We start from the raw sequence: 19,517 nt of genomic DNA, 5'->3' as shown, positions 1-19,517 counted from the left end.
CCTCGTGATCCACCCACCTCGGCACCGCAAAGTGCTGGGATTACAGGCGTGAGCCACCGCGCCTGGCCAGTAAATCAGTTCTTTTACCATTAAGAATCATTTTGCTGGCCGGGCACAGTGGCTCATGCCTGTAATCCCAGCACTTTGGGAGGTTGAGGCAGGCAGATCATGAGGTCATGAGATTGAGACCATCCTGGCCAACATGGTGAAACCCCGTCTCTACTAAAAATACATAAATTAGCTGGGTGTGGTGGCGTGTGCCTCTAATCCCAGCCACACGGGAGGCTGAGGCAGGATAATTACTTGAACCAGGGAGTCAGAGGTTGCAGTGAGTCGAGATCACACTACTGCATTCCAGACTGGAGACACAGCAACTGTCTCAAAAAAAGTAAGAAAGAAAGAAAGAGAGAGAGAGAGAAAGAGAGAAAGAAGGAAAGAAGGAAAGAAGGAAAGAAAGAAAGAAAGAAAAAAGGAAAAGGAAGGAAGGAAGGAGAAGGAAGAAGGAAGGAAGGAAGGAAGGAAAGAAGGAGAGAGAGAGAGAGAATGATTTTACCATCTTTATCCATAATTTTGACCACATCACCCATTCATTTATTTGTTTATCCATCCCACAAATACTTATTTGTTTATCCATCCCACAAATACTTATTTCTACCAGAAACTCTTCTAGGCACTGGAGATACTGCAGGGAACGCAGAGCTCCCATCCTAGTGCACCCCTCGGCTAAACATGGTCTCTCGCTACAGGCTCTGTCTCAAAGCTTTGCATAAGGTCATGCTCATCTTTTTCTTCAGTTATCTCACACTGACTCTTCACAACTCCCCAATCCCACAGGCTGATTATGCAACCTCTCACCTTGCTTACTCACTTATTTCTTTTCTTTTTATGTCTTTATTTTATTTTATTTTATTATTTTTGAGATGAAGTTTCACTCTATCACCCTGGATAAAGTGAAGTGCAGTGGCATGATCTCTGCTCACTGCAAACTCCACCTCCCAGATCTAAGCAATTTTCCTGCCTCAGCCTCCCAAGAGCTAGGATTACAGGCACCCATCACCACGTCCGGCTAATTTTTCTATTTTTAGTAGAGACAGGGCTCACTGCAACCTCCACCTCCCGAGTCTAAGCAATTCTCCTGCCTCAGTCTCCTGAGTGGCTAGGATTACAGGCACCCACCACCACACATGGCTAATTTTTGTGTTTTTAGTAGAGATGGGATTTCACCATGTTGGCCAGGCTGGTAACTCTTGACCTCAAGTGACCCACCCACCTCGGCCTCCCAATGTGCTAAGATTACAGGTGTCAGCCTCCGTGCCCAGTGTATTTACTTATTTCGTTTAAAAAAATCATTCCTTGTTTATCCTAATGCTGGAATAACCAGTGTTGATAATTCTGCTGCTTTCTCTTTAAACCATAAACACCTCAAGATCAATGATCACATTGAACTCAATATGTATGTGACTAAAATAAGGCCTTCTGAGAGAAAAACATACTCAGGCCAGGTGCAGTGGCTCAGCCTGTAATCCCAGCACTTTCGGAGGTGGAGGTGGGTGGATCATCTGAGGTCAGGAGTTCAAGACCAGCCTGGCCAGCATGGCGAAACCCTGACTCTACTAAAAATATGAAAATTAGCTGGGTGTGGTGGTACACATCTGTAATCCCAGCTACTCAGAATGCTAAGGTAGGAGAATAGCTTGAACCCTGGAGGCACAGGTTGCAGTCAGCCGAGATCATACCACTGTACTACAGCCCTGGCAGCAGAGCAAGACTCCAGCTCAAAAAAAAAGAGAGAGAAACATACTCAATTTGATGCAATAATAAAGTTTTTCTTTCTGAAGACCTTCAAAAATATCAAGAACTCCTATAGTGAGCCTCAAATGCAGTATAGGAAGAGTGTGCTATCTTTGAACCATCCAACCTTGGGTGTGAGTCCTGGTCCCACAGTGGACTGGCTATGGGGTCTTGAGCAGGTCCTCTACAAACCTGTTTTTTTAGACAGAATTTCACTCTTGTTGCCCAGGCTGGAGTGCAATGGCGTGATCTCGGCTCAACGCAACCTCCGCCTCCTGGGTCCTGGTTCAAGCAGTTCTCCTGCCCCAGCCTCCTGAGTAGCTGGGATTACAGGCACGCACCACCATGCCTAGCTAATTTTTGCATTTTTAGTAGAGACAGGGTTTCACCATGTTGGCCAGGCTGGTCTCAAACTCCTGACCTCGTGATCTGCCCTCCTCGGCCTCCCAAAGTGCTGGGATTACAGGTGTGAGCCACCGCACCCGGCCTAAGCCTAATTTTTTTTATCATCTGAAAAGTCAGGGTAATGATTTCCATATTGCAGAACTGCTATATCAGCAATGATAGATGTCAAGTTTCTGGCCCAGGATAGGGGCCAATCCCTGGTAGCTTTTTGCAGACAACATTCAAGTCAGTAAGAAGCTCTGGGAGCCAGAGATCGGGTAGGAGAGGAGATGGAAGCTCTTGTGGGGATTCAACTGATCTAGAAGCTGCACTTATCTCTGGTGTACCTACTGTTGACTTTCATGAACTACTGAGCAGGTCGGACTGTCCAAGAAAGTCTACATGCCCTCTGCCTAGGCTGTGAGTCTTGCTGCTCAATCATGTATCTGTTGACTCTTGTTGGGGGCTGTCACCTTTAGGAGCAGGGCTCTTGACATGGAAAACTTCAGAACGGAAGTAAATGTCCTCCCAGGAGCAAAGGTACAGTTCGAACTTCACTACCAGGAGGTGAAGTGGAGGAAGCTGGGCTCCTACGAACACAGGATCTATCTGCAGCCTGGACGGCTGGCCAAACACTTGGAGGTAAGCCTGGATCTGTAGGGTGGACAGTGACACTGTCCTTTTATAGTCCCTGACCCATTTCTGCTTGTCACCACCACTTGTGGTGTTGGATGCCACTCGACTCTGCAAGACAATGGGATGTATTGAAAGGATGGTGAGTTTGGAGTCAGCCACACCACTTCCTTACAGCTGTCACTCTCCTTAACAGCCATATTATGGTGGATGGTGGTTTCTGAGCTCTGCTATAACAAGTTACAGCAAACACCACAGCTTAACAGAACAGAAATTGATTCTCTTACGGAAGTCTGAAGTCAAGGTGTCTGCAGAGCTGCACTGTCTCTCTGGAGGCTCCAGGGGAGAGCCCATTCCTTGCTTCTCCTGCTCTCTGGCAGCTGCTGGCCTTCCTTGACTCATGGCCTTCTGGTCAGATCACTCCAATCTCTTCTTCTGTGATCGCAGCCTCTCCCCCTCCAAGCATCTCAAATGCCCCTCTGCCTTTCTCTCACAAGAACACCTATTAGATTTGGGGTCCACCAGGTAGTACAGGATGATCTCAACTCAAGATCCTTAATTGCATCTGCAAGGACTCTTTTTCCAGATAAATCCATGTTCACAGGTTCCAGGGGTTGGGCATATCTTTAGTGGGGAGGCCACCATTCATCCCAAGACACTAATCTTCAGGGACCAGTGTTCCTGAGTCTCTGCTGTCTCATCTCTGAAAAGGCTACGGTAACAGATTTTTGTTTCTCAGTTCTTTTTTTAAACTTTTATTTTAAGTTCAGGGGCACGTGTGCAGGTTTGTTATATAGGTAAATTCCACATCACAGGGGTGGTGTGTACAGATGATTTCACCACCGAGGTAATGAGCATAGTACCTGATAGGTAGTTTTCCGATCCTTTCTCTCCTCCCTCCCTCACCATGGAGTAGGCCCTGGTACCAATTGTTCCCTTCTTTGTGTTCATGTGTACTCAATGTTTAGCTCCCACTTAGAAGTGAGAACGTCCTGTACTTGGTTACCTGTTCCTGTAATATGTGGCCAATGACAGGAGCTTGATGAAGGTTAAGTGAGTTGTCTTCCCTGCCACCCCAGCCATCATCACAGCAGGGGAGCAGTGCCTCGGACATCCACTGTGCTCCTGTCCATCTGAACTCACCTCTGCTGTCATCTTCATCTCTTGCTATAAAGACTAAACTGCTCTTTTCTTTGCTCAAATCTATGCGACATCCTATGACTGTTTAGTGTAGGAGGCAGAGCTAGACAAGAGGAAACCTAAGAGAGTACAGAGGCCAACGTGCCCCTCCCCCTGGAAGATGGGAGAGTGAAGCAGACAGGTTGTGAATTGCCCGGAGACATGGGAGATGAAAGGGAATGAATTAATCATGATGAAACTTTAATTCCCGTTTAAAAAGCTGCTCGTCTGATCAATAATGCCCACTATTTGGCATCAGTTCACTATCAGAGTCTATGCGCTTGATTCTTTTCTGGGCCACTCCTAGCATATACCGTGCTTTTGCGTGAATTGAAAAAAAGATGCCCTTCCTTCAGGTAAATGCAGCCCCTTACCAGGGCACGTGACTTGGCCAAGATGCTCTGTACAACTAAGAGTGTGATGTTGGATGTTTTTCCAGTACTGATGATGGATGGGTGTCAGTCACGCACATTCTCTTGCTCAGTGCCATGAATCCCACGATACATAATTTGAAACAATGGTTAGATGTGATTAGCATCTAAGCCTAGAAGGAGACAATCATTGAGATTGTTGATAGTAACAATATTAACAAAAACTGAGGGACAACCTGGGCAGCACAGTGAGACCTCATCTCTACTGAAAATAAATAAATAAATTAGCCAGGCATGGTGGTGTACTCCTGTAGTCCCACCTACTTGGGAGACTGAGGCAGGAGGATAGCTTGAGCCCAAAAAGTCGAGGCCACAGTTAGCTATGATCATGCCACTGCACTCCAGGCTGGATGACAAAACAAAATCTTGTCTGAAAAAAAAAAAAGAAAGAAAGAAAGAAAAAAAGAAAAAATGGCAGCTAAGTAACTCAGATACAGAAAGTCAAATACCACATGTTCTCACTTATAAGAGAGAGTTGAATAATATGTACGCAGGGACATAGGGTGTGGAATGATAGATGTTGGAGGCTCGGAAGTGTGGGAGAGTGGGAGTGGGGAGACTTGGGAGAAGTGTGGGAGGGTGGGAATGGAGTGAGGGATGAGAAATTACTTAACGAATACAAGGTACATTTCTTGGGTGGTAGTTTCACTAAAAGCCTAGACTTCATTCCTGTGCAATATGTTCATGTAACCAAACTGCATTTGTACTCCTTCAATTTATACAAAATTTTCAAAATAAATACACAAAAATATAAATAAACAAATCATAGAGTTAAATGAAAAAAGAAACAAATGGCAGCCATGACTGTGGTTTGGTCAAGAATCACCAAAGAGGATTTCCCTAGACGAGCTCTGTTCAAAGCAAGAAGACAGAGAAGAAATGAAAGGACCCAATATTTGGGGAAAATGGTCTACTTTTGACAGTTCTACAAAGTAAATGCAGTACTATTTAACAATGGCAGGTCTACAGAGTAAATGCAGTGCTATTTAACAATGAGAGAGAGAGAAAAAAAGAAGGAATTCTTTTTTTCCCTAACAATGCAAATGTTCTTATAAATAAAAAGACTCCAATAGAATGAAGAAGGGAATTGACTCCTGGGGGAGTGAGGCAGCAGAAGGAGAGTTCTGAGTTGACAGACGGGGGTTAAGCCTCCGCAGTGAGATGAACCCCATCGCAGGAACTTGTGGTCCTGCAGGAGAGATCACGAAGCCGCACTGGGGAAACCTGCGGAGGAGGAAAGCATCAGAGGACTTATTTGTAATTTTACTTCTTGCTTAAAAAGACTTTAAAGATTTTTAATGCTTTGGGTAATTTTCTCTTGCATTTCTAGGTAGATGTGTGGGTTATCGAACCTCAGGGAATCAGATTTCTTCATGTTCCTGACACATTTGAAGGCCATTTTGATAGTGTTCCGGTCGTTTCTAAAGGACAACAGAAGGTACCCTGAGCCCTGCATGTTGCCAGGCATCCACGGGGGGCTCTGGCTCGTGGGTTGTGTTCTCCTCCTGTGCTCTGGAGAATACAAACGCAGGCTGGTGTTGAGTTGAGGACACTGTCTGAAGAAATAGGGATCCCCAAGAAGAGCCTAGGGTCTCCCCAGGACACACAGAACAACACTCCCAGTGGTTTCTTTCCATTTTGACCAGAGATTGTCCCTTTTTGGGTCTCATTTCCCCTAAGTCACCTACTTAAGCAGTAGCTAAAGGACAGCTTTCACATCCTATGTGGTGGATTCTCATTCATTAACCATAGCAAGAAATGTCCAGCTCTCTGCCTCAATGGCCAATGATAACCAACTATGACTCCTCTAAGAACATTAAAACATTTCACAAACTCTTTCCAAAGCAGGTGGTCAGCCCTTCTATAGGGGATGAAGAAAATTCATTGGCTTTCTTCTGAAAAGGCCTGAAACCTTGCAAACAGCATGGCAGGCTGGAGATGCTCCCTGCAAAAGCCCTGGCTTGTCTTTCCCATCAGTAAGGGGTCCACCGATGTTGCCAGGATGCAGAACGTCCACTGAGCAGCTCCTCTTCCCTGCGTGCTGGAGAAGGGGCAGCGCCAAGCTCTCACTGGGAAGGGGCTAGAGGCAGAGGCTCTGACGTCACTGTTCTTTCTAGGCGCACGTCTCCTTCAAGCCCACAGTAGCACAGCAGAGAATATGCCCTAGCTGCCGGGAGACTGCGGTAGATGGGGAACTGGTGGTGCTGTATGACGTGAAAAGAGAAGAGAAGGCTGGTGAACTGGAGGTGAGTGCACACTGGCTCTGGTTCTACTGCCAAGCTCATGCCAAAGAGCTGCTCCTTTTTGAACAAACTCCCAGGCCTGTGGGTGGTTTCCAGCTGCCAGGGCACGTGTTTCTAGCTGCAGAGAAGGGACTGAAATCATCTTCTCCGATTATACCGCTAAGCATTATCTTTTGTGTCTTAAAAACTAAATGAAAGGTCATCGGATCTCACGCTCTTGTCCCAGGAGGGCATTCCTGGGCCTCATATGAAGAATAATGGAATAATTACAGAACAGGAATTTTAGATAGGCTCCCACAGCCCTTTGCAATTAGACAATCAAAGAAAGCACAGAGATTAGGGGAGAGGAGGAAGGCACATCCACAGCCTAGAAAGATCAAGAGCCAATGGTGAATTTCAGGGTCAAGGTTTACCATAAAGTTTCTTGAAAAGTTTCCTTTCCCCTTTGGCCATGTCTTAGATGTGTGTCTTCCTTTCCTTGTACTAAGGTGAGGACTCCTAGAACGTACCCAAAACTCCAAGAGTCTCTCTAGGGACAGCGAGTGGAGCACACACCCTGTACCTGGACACTGTAGTGTCCTGGAAAGAGGCAGCCAAAGGGCAGTGGAAAGAGAATTAGGTGAGTCAGTCATCAAGCCTGCAGCAGAAGACAAAGAGAATGGTCAGGAGTCTAGCTGAGGCAGACTCTCATTAACTTCCAGAAAAATCCAAATTTTCTGAAGTGGCTCAGACACATCCTTCGTGATCTGTCCTGCTGATTCTCCACCTACTTCCCTGAATTCTTGGATTCTATGGCCCCATCTTGGTGAACCACATGTGGAGCCCCAAGTATACCATGTTCTCTCATCTCTGGGGCTGCACTGTCTGGAACTCTCTTCCCCATTCCCAACTATCTCAACCTGGCCCAGCTCTCAAGAGGGCAGCTAAGTCTGAGTTCATCCTCAGGTCCCAGTGGAGATGCCGCTTCCCAGAGAATCGTCCCCTGCATGCGTTAAATGCACACTGGGCTCTTGACGAGCCCTTTACTTCCTGACCATGGTGTTTAACACGCTGCACTGCACATCGCCTTCACTTATCCTTATCCTCTGCTGGCTGGGAGCCTCCTGAGGGCGGAGGTTCTGCCTGATTCACCGCTGGTTAACAGGGCGTCTGAAACAGGGGCACTCTGTAAAGACTGAGTGACATGGAGTGGAGAGGAGTGGAGTGGCGTGGAGTGGAGTGGCATGGAGTGGCGTGGAGTGGAGTGAAGTGGCATGGAGTGGTGTGGAGTGGTGTGGCGTGGAGTGGTGTGGCGTGGAGTGGAGTGAAGTGGCATGGAGTGGAGTGGAGCGGCATGGAGTGGAGTGGCATGGCATGGAGTGGAGTGGAGTGGCATGGCATGGTGTGGAGTGGCCTGGCGTCGCGTGGAGTGGCATGATGTGGAGTGAAGTGAAGTGGCCTGGAGTGGTGTGGCATGGAGTGGAGAGGAGTAGAATGGAGTGGTGTGGAGTGGAGTGGAGAGGAGTCGAGTGGAATGGAGTGGTGTGGAGTGGAGTGAGTGGAGCAGCATGGAGTGGCGTGGAGTGGAGTGGCATGGAGTGGAGCAGCATGGAGTGGAGCCGTGTGGAGTGGAGCGGCAGGGAGTGCAGTGAAATGCTCTGCTGGAAGGTCTTGACCCTCACAGGAGAGGAGGTGGGGGAGCAGGCAGGAAAATGTGGAGGCAAATACACATCAAGCTCCACCTCCTCCTCCCCGTAGACCCCCTCTCCTCTCCGAGTCCCCAGGTCCCCATCTCCCTACCTTCTAAACAGGAATCATGATTTTACTCACAAAGATGTCCTATTTTTCAGGTGTTTAATGGATATTTTGTCCACTTCTTTGCTCCTGACAACCTGGACCCAATTCCCAAAAACATCCTCTTTGTCATCGATGTGAGTGGCTCCATGTGGGGAGTTAAAATGAAACAAGTAAGTAGCCCCTTGTTTGCGGTGGTAGGGGGGACTCCCTATCTTCTTTGATCCCCTCCTAAAAATGCAATCATTCTATCCCTCCTCCCTACTTAGGGCTGAAGCTCAGGGACTGTACTTACTGACTGCTGGTGTAAACTCTTTCTAAAATTTTGCAATTATTGCATTTCACAGCACATACACCTCCATCTTCTAATCATTCCTCCAGTGTAAAATTCCCTTCCTTCTCTTCTTCCTCTTTCCTGTTTCCTCTTCCTTCTCTTCCTCTTTTCCACTCTCTATCCAATATTTCCTTGAAAAACTGTCTCAAAACTCACCTCTTTGAAAAATGTAATCTCTGTATAACCTCTTCTTTCAACGATCAGTCACATTCTTTTTGCTCTTCTACCTGTTTTATTATATCTTGTCATTGTCCACATATAACTATTGAATCAATATACACATATTGTTTCTAATTAGATTGTAATTTCTTGAGGGAAGCTATCCCATCTGTTTTCCAGCTCAGAGCTCAATATAGGCTTACTCAGTGATAAGTGAGATGTACAGATGCAATTCTAAAGACCAAACAAGGAAATGTTTGACTTACCCATCAATCTCTCCATCCATTCAACCAAGTTGAACAACCAACTAACCGTTCATTCAGCAACTATTTTTGACCACCGAAGAGTTCACTACTACCCTAAGATCTGTAAGGAACCCAAAAGAAGTCCCTGTTGGCCGGGCACAGTGGCTCTTGCCTATAATCCCAACACTTTGGGAGGCCAAGGCAGTTGGATCACCTGAGGTTGGGAGTTCGAGACCAGCTTGACCAACGTAGAGAAACTGTGTCTCTACTAAAAATACAAAAAAAAAAAAAAAAATTAGCTGGGTGTAGTGGCGCATGCCTGTAATCCCAGCTACTCGGGAGGCTGAGCCAGGAGAATTGCTTGAACCCAGGAGACAGAGGTTGCGGCGAGCGGAGATTGCACCATTGCACTCCAGCCTGGGCGCAAAACTCCATCTCAAAAAAAAAAAAAAAGAAGAAGAGGAAGAAGTCCCCGTCTTTTACAGACCCTGCCTGCCTGGGTCTGTACTCCCAGGCAGGGTTTCTCAGCAGTGGGACTATTAATATTTTGGATGGGGTCATTCTTTGTTGTGGGAGGGCTGTCTGGTGCATTGCAGGATACTTAGCAGCATGGTCTATGGTCTGTTTGCTAAATTTCAGTAGCACAACGTCCCCTGCATCATAACAATCAAATATGACTTCAGACATTGCCAAATGTCCGCTGGGGGGAATAACTGCCTCTGGTTGAGAACAGCTGCTCTAATACAACAGTTTATTCACTGCTTCCTTCCATCATTCATTCATTCAACAAATATTTACGAAGCACCTACTATTCATGCACTTAGTTCATCCATGAGCAAAACAGACCCAAAGCATAAAAACAGAAACCTAACAGAAAACACAGGCCTACCCTCTGGGTGCTTATGAAACTTACATCTGGGGGAGAGGGGACAGAGAATAAACAATACACATACAAGTACAAATGTACAAGTATGTTCAATGGCAGCATTATGATAAAAGTTTGAAAAAAAAAAAAGAAGCGTATGTTAGAAATCAAGAGTGGCAATTGCAGGAGGATGCAATTTTAAATAGGCTTGTCGTATCAATAGGTGGTTTCCTGGAGAAGACCACTGAGGAGACCCCGAGAAGGTGAAGGGAGAGTTATGCAGATACCTAAGGGTATTAAATGCAATGAACAGCCCATGCAACGGTTCTAAGTCAAAAGTGTGCAAAGAACAGAGAGAGATGCCAGTAGAGAGGGGCAGTGGGAGATGAGATCTGAGAAGTAAGAGGCAAGGTGGCTCATGGAAGGCCTGTGCAGTCATGATCAGAGCTGGATTCTGGAATCTGTTTTGAAGGTCGAGTAAACAGTATATCCTGAAGGGTTAGCTGTGAGACAAGGGAAGAAAAGATAACTGAAAGATGCCCCAGGACTTAGCCTGAGCAACTAGAAGGATGGAGTGGCCATCCATGAGTTGGCAAAGACAGAGATGGAATCAGACATTGCAGGGAATGTCCCAGTTTGGTTTTGGATTCAAAGTCTGAGATGTTCATTAAATACCCACGTTGGCCACGCAAGCCTGGTGTTCAAAAGTGAGATGTGGAGACACACGGTTAGGACTCACCAGCATATAGAAGGTACTGGCAGCATTGGGACTAGATGAGAATGCCAAGGAGTAGATGGACAAGGGAGCCAAGAACAGACAACAGAGCATTCTAATATTGGGAATTTGGGAAGAAGAGGATAATTGGTGATAGAGACTAATAAAAACAATTAGTAAGTAGGGGAGACAAATCAAGAGAGAATGAGGCCCTGGAAGACAATTGAGGAATTTGTGTTCAGGAGGGAGATGAGAGCACCTGCTGGTGACAGGTTGAGTTGCACGAGAAATGAAGATGCACCTTTGGATTTAGTGACATTAGCATCATTGGTGACCTTGACATGGGCAGTTTCAGTACAGTGACAGGGAGGAAAACCCGAAAGGAGTGGGCTTATGAGAGAATAGGAAGAGAAGATTTGGAGACAGTGTGTTTAGACAATTCTCTCTAGGAATTTTATTGCAGAAGAAAGCTAAGAAATGAAGAAAGTGGATGCACATGAGGTTTGTAGAAGGGTGAGAAATAACATATTTTTATATTGATGGAAATGTACCAGCAGAATAAGGAAATTGAAAAGGCAAAGGACAACTGCCGGAACCATGTTCTTTAGTCAAAGAGAGGGAATGAAATCTAGTTCATGAGTAAGTGGGTTTGCATTAGGTAGAAATACTGCTCGTTATCAAGTACAAAAGAAAAATGTATGGGTACAAATATCACTAGTTGGGATTTTATGGTAGTGAGAGTCTGTGGGAATGTTATTCTGTCTCCTTCAGTTTCTCAGTGGAGTTGGAATCAAAGTAATCACACGTAAGCTAGAGAAAGGGGGTGATGGTGGTGGTTTAAAGAGAAAGATGAGGAAATAGTTTAAGAGACTGGGTGAGTAGAGGGACTTGAGAAATATATTTTATTTTCAGGCATCATAAAGGTGGCACTCGAAGTTTGTGATCCTTAACATAAAGTCTAGTCAAACTGGTTGTGCATAGCAAAATAAGATAGTAAAAGTATCAAAAAGCCAACGATACATGCTCAGAATAAATAAGGGGTAGGTCTGCATTGACTGAGATGGGCTCAAGAGGTTTTCTGGAAGAAGTTTAGCTTGAGAATAACTTGAAAGATGACCAGGATCAATGATCGGTCTTCCTACTTCCTCTGAGGCTCAGATTTTCTGTAATGGGACCCGTCTTTATTCTCTATTGAAATAGACTGTGGAGGCAATGAAGACCATATTGGATGACCTCAGAGCGGAAGACCATTTCTCTGTGATTGACTTCAACCAGAACGTTCGAACTTGGAGAAATGATTTAATTTCAGCTACCAAAACACAGGTTGCAGATGCCAAGAGGTATATTGAGAAAATCCAGCCCAGTGGAGGTGAGTGTGTTGGGCTGAAGCCCAAGGAGACACTTCCTTTGGGTTCAAATCATGGTTCACTTAAGAAGCATTATTCCCATCACAGTAGTCTTTCCCCAGCCTTCAAGATCCTGCCTCAAATAATACATTTATTGGTAATGGATGAATGCTAAGTTTGTGGTGAAAGTAGAATTTGTAATCCAGCCCACACAACTTTGAACCATTTTAATCTCTCTCAGAAAAAGGTTCTGTGACACTGGCCTTCTTTATTGCCTGCATAAAACATAAAATGTTACTGTCTTCAGAGTATCTTGGCAAGGCTGATTTGGATACTTTAACCTGGTGTTTAACAAACTAACAGTCTGTGCTTTGAAAGGGCTAATTAATCTCTAAGGGGATAGTTTGCTTCCAAGTGAATCTTTCACTGCACTGGGGGACCACCAGCTTGAGCACAGTTTGTGTCACTCAGAAAGCAAGGAAATGATTTTGGCGTGGAATAACTGATGGATAAGTGATCCACCAACATACGAGTCTGAATCCAGGATGGGATTTTCTGTGTGTGGCGAGAACGCATACCTAACATTTCATTATGCTACTTCAACAGGCACAAACATCAACGAAGCACTCCTGCGGGCAATCTTCATTTTGAATGAAGCCAGTAACTTGGGACTGTTGGACCCCAACTCCGTCTCGCTGATCATTTTGGTTTCTGATGGAGATCCAACAGTGGGCAAGTGCCACTTCAACTTTGTCACGACAAACACTTTCACTGTTGTTTCTTGGAATGGTGGTTTGCCTAAAAGGGAAACTCTAATGGCATTTGCCTGAGTTTCTAGAACATTTTAAACCCATGCTTCCTAAAGGAGGTCTTCTGATCCTACAGCCCTCACCCCCTAAGCTACTGCTCAGACACTTTCAGCAAGGGCGCTCTTGAATGCCTCAGTGCCACCTCCACAATATGTGGACATCTAAGTCTGAATTTTAACAGTAGGTTGTGAGGATTGCTGATGCATTCTAGGGAAATGCATTTATTTCCTCAACTTGAGGTATGTGAAGATGGTGTATGGGGGTGGTGAATGATGAATATTGATCCCAGATCTCCTAGCAGTACATTTGGAGGCCACAGTAGCATATTCCCTATTATTCTCCACACTTCTCCCAGTTGCAGCTGGAGAAATGACTGCTCTCTGACACAACCTTGAAGTTAAACATTTTTCTTTCTACAAAATGGCAGCAACATCTCCCTTCTTCTATTATTTACTTTTATTTTTGTTACATTGTTTTATTTTATTTATTTTTTGAGACAAGGTCTTGCTCTGTCACCCAAGAGGGAGTGCAGTGGAGCACACACAGCTCACTGCAGCCTCAACCTCCCGTGCTCAAGTGATCCTCCCACCTCAGCCTCCTGAGTGGCTGGGACTACATATGTGCATCACCACACTCAGCTAATTTCTTTTTTTCTTTTTCTCTCTCTTCTTTTTTTTTTTTTTTTTTTTTTGGAGAGACGAAGTCTCACTGTGTTGCTCAGGCTGATCTCAAACTCCTGGGCTCAAGCAGTCCTCCCACCTTGGCCTCCCAAAGTGTTGAGATTACAGGTGTGAGCCACTGCACCCAGCTATCTTTGTTTTACTTGTGTCTTTATTCCGGCCACTGTCAGTAATAGTGAATGGCAGACTGTGTTGTCTGAGTGTGCTATCATACAGACTAGAACTGGGTCTGATACATCCTGACACAGCCAAACGGAATGAAAATGCAATACAGTGACAGCCAGAGCTTTAGAAAGCCAGAGAGCAACCATCTTATTAATAATGAGACTAGAAAGAGCCATTATTATGTATTTGTAGTAGAACCAAGGTTTTCTCCCTCTCATATTACTTTTAAAATTCAAGTTTTGAATAAAATCATAAGGTAGAAAAGGAAATATAGTTTAAAATATTTTAAACACAGTGGCTCACACCTGTAATCCCAGCACTTTGGGAGGCTGAGGTGGGTGGAGCACCTGAGGTCAGGAGTTCCAGACCAGCCTGGCCAACATGGTGAAACCCCATCTCCACTAAAAATACAAAATTAGCCGGACATGGTGGCGTGCACCTGTAGTCCCAGCTACTTGGGAGGCTGAGACAGGAGAACCGCTTGAACCCAGGAGGCGGAGGCTGCAGTGAGCCGAGATCACGCCACCGCACTCCAGCCTGGGCAACAGCATGAGACTCCGTCTCAAAAAAAAGTTAAACCATAATTTGGTTTAATCATGGTTTTTCACTCCTGTTTCTCAACCATTCAGTTCCTGTCCCTGGAATCAGTCACTGGTTGCCAGTTTCTTGTATATCTTTCCACAGATAGTTTATGCATGCCTGTATACTATATACACATGTTTGCACACAGGCATATGTATATGCGTACATACACATGCATACATTTATACAAGCTTGCCTGCAAATGCATCCTATGTACCCTGATATTGACCTAGTTTTTTTTTTCCTGCTCTAAAGATGTCCTTGAGATTGTCTGGTACAAAGAATTGCCGTGTCCTTTTTAGTAACTGCATAGTATCTCACGGTTTGAACATACCATCATCTAACCAAGTGCCCCCTCATTGGTGTATATTTATGTTGTTTCCAATATGTTGCTAATTCCCAAATAATGTTGCTATGCAACGCAAGCCACACTTCATTTCAACATGTATGAGTGCATCTCTAAGAAAAACTCCTAGAAATTGAGTTACTAGGTCAAAGAATAAATGCAATTTTAATTTGGACAAATTTTACTAAACTGCCCTCCCTGGATTTTCCAGAAATTTTATGACATTACTTGTTTATTCCTTTCCTTTCTGTCATCACCAACTTTAGGTGAACTAAAACTGTCAAAAATTCAGAAAAATGTGAAGGAGAACATCCAAGACAATATCTCCTTGTTCAGTTTGGGCATGGGATTTGATGTGGACTATGATTTTTTGAAGAGACTGTCCAATGAAAACCGTGGAATTGCACAAAGGATTTATGGAAACCAGGACACGTCTTCCCAGCTTAAGGTAACCTTTTACTTCTGTTCTTTTTTTATTATTCACTGGAAATCATTTAACTACCCATATCTGATGCATGTATGATGCATAACTGAACTCAACTCAGTCATATTTGGTTAGAAGGATCAGGAAAGTGCTCAGTTCCTTTCTCACACGTTTCCCCCCACCCTCATATTTCTGCAGTAACAGTGAGGTATGAGGCAGGTGGGTGATGGGAACGGCTTTCCTACCCCCTGAACAAAAAGGTCTTCTGAGCATCATCAAAGCTCCTGGTAGCTCTCCCGCCCCACTAGCAATTGGTCTTCTTGTCATCACGGCCAACCATTTTCTCTTTAACATGCATTGGCATCTTGGTATCAATTTTTCACAATGTAAATTTTCTTAAGTATTAAGATAGAGGCTGAGTGCGGTGGCTCATGCCTGTAATCCCAGCACTTTGGAGGCCAGGGTGGGAGGATCACTTGAGCCCAGAGGTTTAAGACCAGCCTGGGCAACATAGTGAGATCCATCTGTTCAAAAAATAAATTTTTTAAAATTAAAATACATACATTGAAAAAAACAAACTATTGGTTTGTTTTGACTAAATAGATGAGAAGATGATGTAGGAAAGGAACACGTCTTTCCCCGCCCTTTGTCAGTACCAGGCATCGTATTTAAATTTGGGAACAAGTAAGAGATAAGATTCTGATTTGGGGAATATTAACCCAGCTGACTTTTTAAAAAATTTAATTACTATTATTATTTTTTGAGACCGAGTCTTGCTTTGTCACCCAGGCTGGAGAGCAGTGGTGTGATCTCGGCTCACTGCAACCTCCGCCTCCTGGGTTCAGGCAATGCTCGCACCTCAGTCTCCTGAATAGTCAAGATTACAGGCACGCTCCACCACACCCGGCTAATTTTTGTATTTTTAGAAGAGATGGGGTTTACCATGTTGGCCAGGCTGGTCTCGAACTCCTGACCTCAGGTGATCCCCTGCCTTCGCCTCCCAAAGTGCTGGGATTACAGGTCGAGCCACCGTGCCCAATCTCTTGTTGACTTTTATCGTAAGTTTGTCCGAGAGTTTTTCATGCTGACCGTAACAGAAAGGGGAAAAAATGCCAGGCTCTTAAATCAAAGGTAATGTTCTCAACAAGTCTTTGTCTTCTCTCTGTTTTTTTTTTTTTTTTTTTTTTTTTCTGAGGCAGAGTCTCGCTCTGTCACCCAGCCTGGAGTGCAGTGGCCAGATCTCAGCTCACTGCAAGCTCCGCCTCCCGGGTTCACGCCATTCTCCTGCCTCAGCCTCCCGAGTAGCTGGGACTACAGGCGCCCGCCACCACGCCCGGCTAGTTTTTTTGTATTTTTTAGTAGAGACGGGGTTTCATCGTGTTAGCCAGGATGGTCTCGATCTCCTGACCTCGTGATCCGCCCGTCTCGGCCTCCCAAAGTGCTGGGATTACAGGCTTGAGCCACCGCGCCCGGCCCTTCTCTCTGTTTTTAATCTGATAATTGTGAGCATTTCCCTTTGTCCCAGACATCCCATGTGAATAAATTAAGAGGTATCTGCTGATCCTTTGAAGAATCTCAGAGTAAAATGTTTTAGATCAGCTGGGCACGTAATCCCTGTAATCCCAGCACTCTGGGAGGCCAAGGCAGGCAGATCACAAGACCAGAAGTTTAAGACCAGCCTGGCCAAGATGGTGAAAATCCGTCTCTACTAAAAATACAAAATTTAGCCAGGCTTGGTGGCAAGTGCCCATAATCCCAGCTACTCGGGGGGCTGAGGCGGGAGAATCGCTTGAACCTGGGAGGCAGAGGTTGCAGTGAGATGAGATCGCACCACTGCACTCCAGCCTGGGCAACAGAGTGAGACATCATCTCAAAATAAATAAATAAAATAAAATATAAAATAAGATGCTTTAGATCTACAAAGCAGTATGAACATAATTTCCCTCTCTCTCTCTCTTTGTGAACTGTAGAAATTCTACAACCAGGTCTCCACTCCATTGCTCCGGAATGTTCAGTTCAACTATCCCCATACGTCAGTCACGGACGTCACTCAAAACAATTTCCATAACTACTTTGGAGGTTCAGAGATTGTGGTGGCAGGAAAATTTGACCCTGCTAAATTGGATCAAATAGAGAGCATTATCACGGCGACTTCGGTACTTCCACTTATCTGCCTATTCTATCTAGTAATTGGCCCCCTAAACACACTCCCTCTTGAATGTCTGCTCTGCCTGCTGGGAATCATGGGTGTAGGACAGAAACAATCAGTGATGGAGAAGACAGGAGAATATCTCTGCCATCTTCCACAAATCCCGACCCTTTCACCCAAGCCCAATCCCAAGCACAGAAATGCATTTCCTTCCTCAATAGACTTTGTCTTCCATTTCTTTTTTATTCCCATTCATTCGCAGCAGGTACTAAACACGTGAATCGATTAACTATAATTCTGTTACCTGGTGTCTCTCAACTGAACTTTCCATCATCTAGGCTAACACACAGTTAGTCCTGGAGACCCTGGCCCAGATGGATGACTTGCAGGATTTTCTATCGAAAGACAAGCATGCAGATCCCGATTTCACCAGGAAACTGTGGGCCTATCTAACCATCAACCAACTGCTAGCTGAACGGTAAGAGGAGAAGAGTACCCACACCACGGGATCTGCAGAACTGAAATGTCCACCATGAATATATGCATTCATACACAAAAAGAGTTTGGAAGCAAGAAAGACAGCAAATTAGCACAGGCTTGAATTATTACCCTCCATTAGTTCTGAACACTTTAGAGAAAGCTGGGTTCACTCTTTTTCTTCCTTATTGAGGTATAACATACAGTAACGTGTGCAAAAGGCATTAATTTTTTTATTTTTTATTTTATTTATTTATTTTTATTTATTTATATTTTTGAGACAGAGTCTCGCTCTGTCACCCAGGCTGGAGTGCAGTGGTACGATCTCGGCTCACTGCAAGCTCTGCCTCCCAGTTTCACGTCATTCTCCTGCCTCAGCCTCCCGAGTAGCTAGGATTACAGGCATGTGCCACCACGCCCAGCTAATTTTTTTGTATTTTCAGTAGAGACAGGGTTTCACCATATTAGCCAGGATGGTCTCGATCTCCTGAACTCGTAATCTGCCCACCTCGGCCTCCCAAAGTGCTGGGATTACAGGCATGAGCCATTGTGCCCAGCCAAAATGCATTAATTTTAAGTGCACCATTCAATGGGTTTTTATATCTATCATCCATGTAATCACCACCCAGATCCAGAGGTAGGTTCCCTTGTTCCCCTCCCTCAACACCCACCCTCCTCCTCCAATGGAATCTACTCTTTCAATGTCTGTGATCATCAGTTTTGCCTGATCCTAAATTTTGCATAATCAGGCAATCTGTATTCCTCTGCTCCTGGCTTCTTTCACTCAATATGATGTTGGTGAGATTCACCCATGTTGCTTCATGTATCAGGTGTGTATTTGCATTTACTGGCGCCTACAGCTGCCGCCAAGAGATCCTGACCTCATGATCCGCCCGCCTCGGCCTCCCAATGTGCTGGGATTACAGGCGTGAACCACCGTGCCCAGCCCTGCATTCTTGAAAATGGTTTCTTGTCCAAAAAGAAATTGATGATTACTAAGGATTATGATGTTCCCTAAGGAAGGGCTCCCCCACACTCATCTGTGTCCCCTCTGGTTGCTTCATGTGTCAGTCATGTATTTGCATTTACTCTTGAAAACAGCTTCTTGTCCAAAGAGAATTTAATGATCATGTGATTATGATATTCCCTAAGGAAACGCTCCCCTATACTCATCCATGTCCCCTCTGGCTTCTTAGCCGAGCTGCATCTCAACTCTCCAACATGAAAACTATGTCCCTAGAGCCATGGATGGTTCTTTGACTACCTGCATCAAAATTACACAGAGGTGTCTGATAAAAGTTCCCATTCCCAAGCCTCATTCCATCTATTAGATAGGATTCACAGGAAGATGGAACAGGGTCTAAATGAGGCCGGGAAAATGAAATACTGTTGTATGACTGAACTCATAGAGAAAATCCCTGATGTTGATAAGATTAGAAGAAACACACAAGACTGTAAACTATGACTGTGAAGTAAAGGAGAAATAACTCCCTGTCTGACAGAAGAACACTGGGTGTATTTACAGGCATATAGCAAATTGTGGCAGACGTTAAATATTGATTTTAAAACAATTCTTATAAAAAGATCAGCAGTTGCTAAAGGTTGGGGGGTGGGAGAGAGGGGAGTAGGTGGAGCACAGAGCATTTTTAGGGCAGTGAAAATACCCTATATGATACTCCAAAGGTGGACACCTGTCATTATGCATTTAACCAAACCCATAGAATGGACAACACCAAGGGTCAGCCATGTTAACTGTGGACTCTGCGTGATAATGATGTGTCAGCTTC

General features: G+C 44.8%; 1 protein-coding gene across 1 annotated transcript in view; it reads left to right on the top strand.

Annotated features, from left to right (window-relative positions):
- ITIH2 (inter-alpha-trypsin inhibitor heavy chain 2) overlaps nt 1–19,517 on the top strand; it is a 46,185-nt gene that overhangs the window by 11,877 nt on the left and 14,791 nt on the right. The window contains exons 6-14 of the mRNA XM_033208971.1: nt 2,655–2,817; nt 5,749–5,856; nt 6,536–6,664; nt 8,491–8,607; nt 11,953–12,121; nt 12,705–12,830; nt 14,947–15,128; nt 17,075–17,260; nt 17,592–17,731. Of these exons, the coding sequence (XP_033064862.1) occupies nt 2,655–2,817; nt 5,749–5,856; nt 6,536–6,664; nt 8,491–8,607; nt 11,953–12,121; nt 12,705–12,830; nt 14,947–15,128; nt 17,075–17,260; nt 17,592–17,731 (1,320 nt within the window). The remainder of the gene's footprint in view (nt 1–2,654; nt 2,818–5,748; nt 5,857–6,535; nt 6,665–8,490; nt 8,608–11,952; nt 12,122–12,704; nt 12,831–14,946; nt 15,129–17,074; nt 17,261–17,591; nt 17,732–19,517) is intronic.

Source organism: Trachypithecus francoisi, unplaced genomic scaffold (genome assembly GCF_009764315.1).
Source record: "Trachypithecus francoisi isolate TF-2019V2 unplaced genomic scaffold, Tfra_2.0 Lachesis_group9, whole genome shotgun sequence".
Taxonomy (NCBI): domain Eukaryota; kingdom Metazoa; phylum Chordata; class Mammalia; order Primates; family Cercopithecidae; genus Trachypithecus; species Trachypithecus francoisi.
Note: the sequence above shows the minus strand (reverse complement) of the source record. Positions and strands in the feature narration are given on the sequence as shown.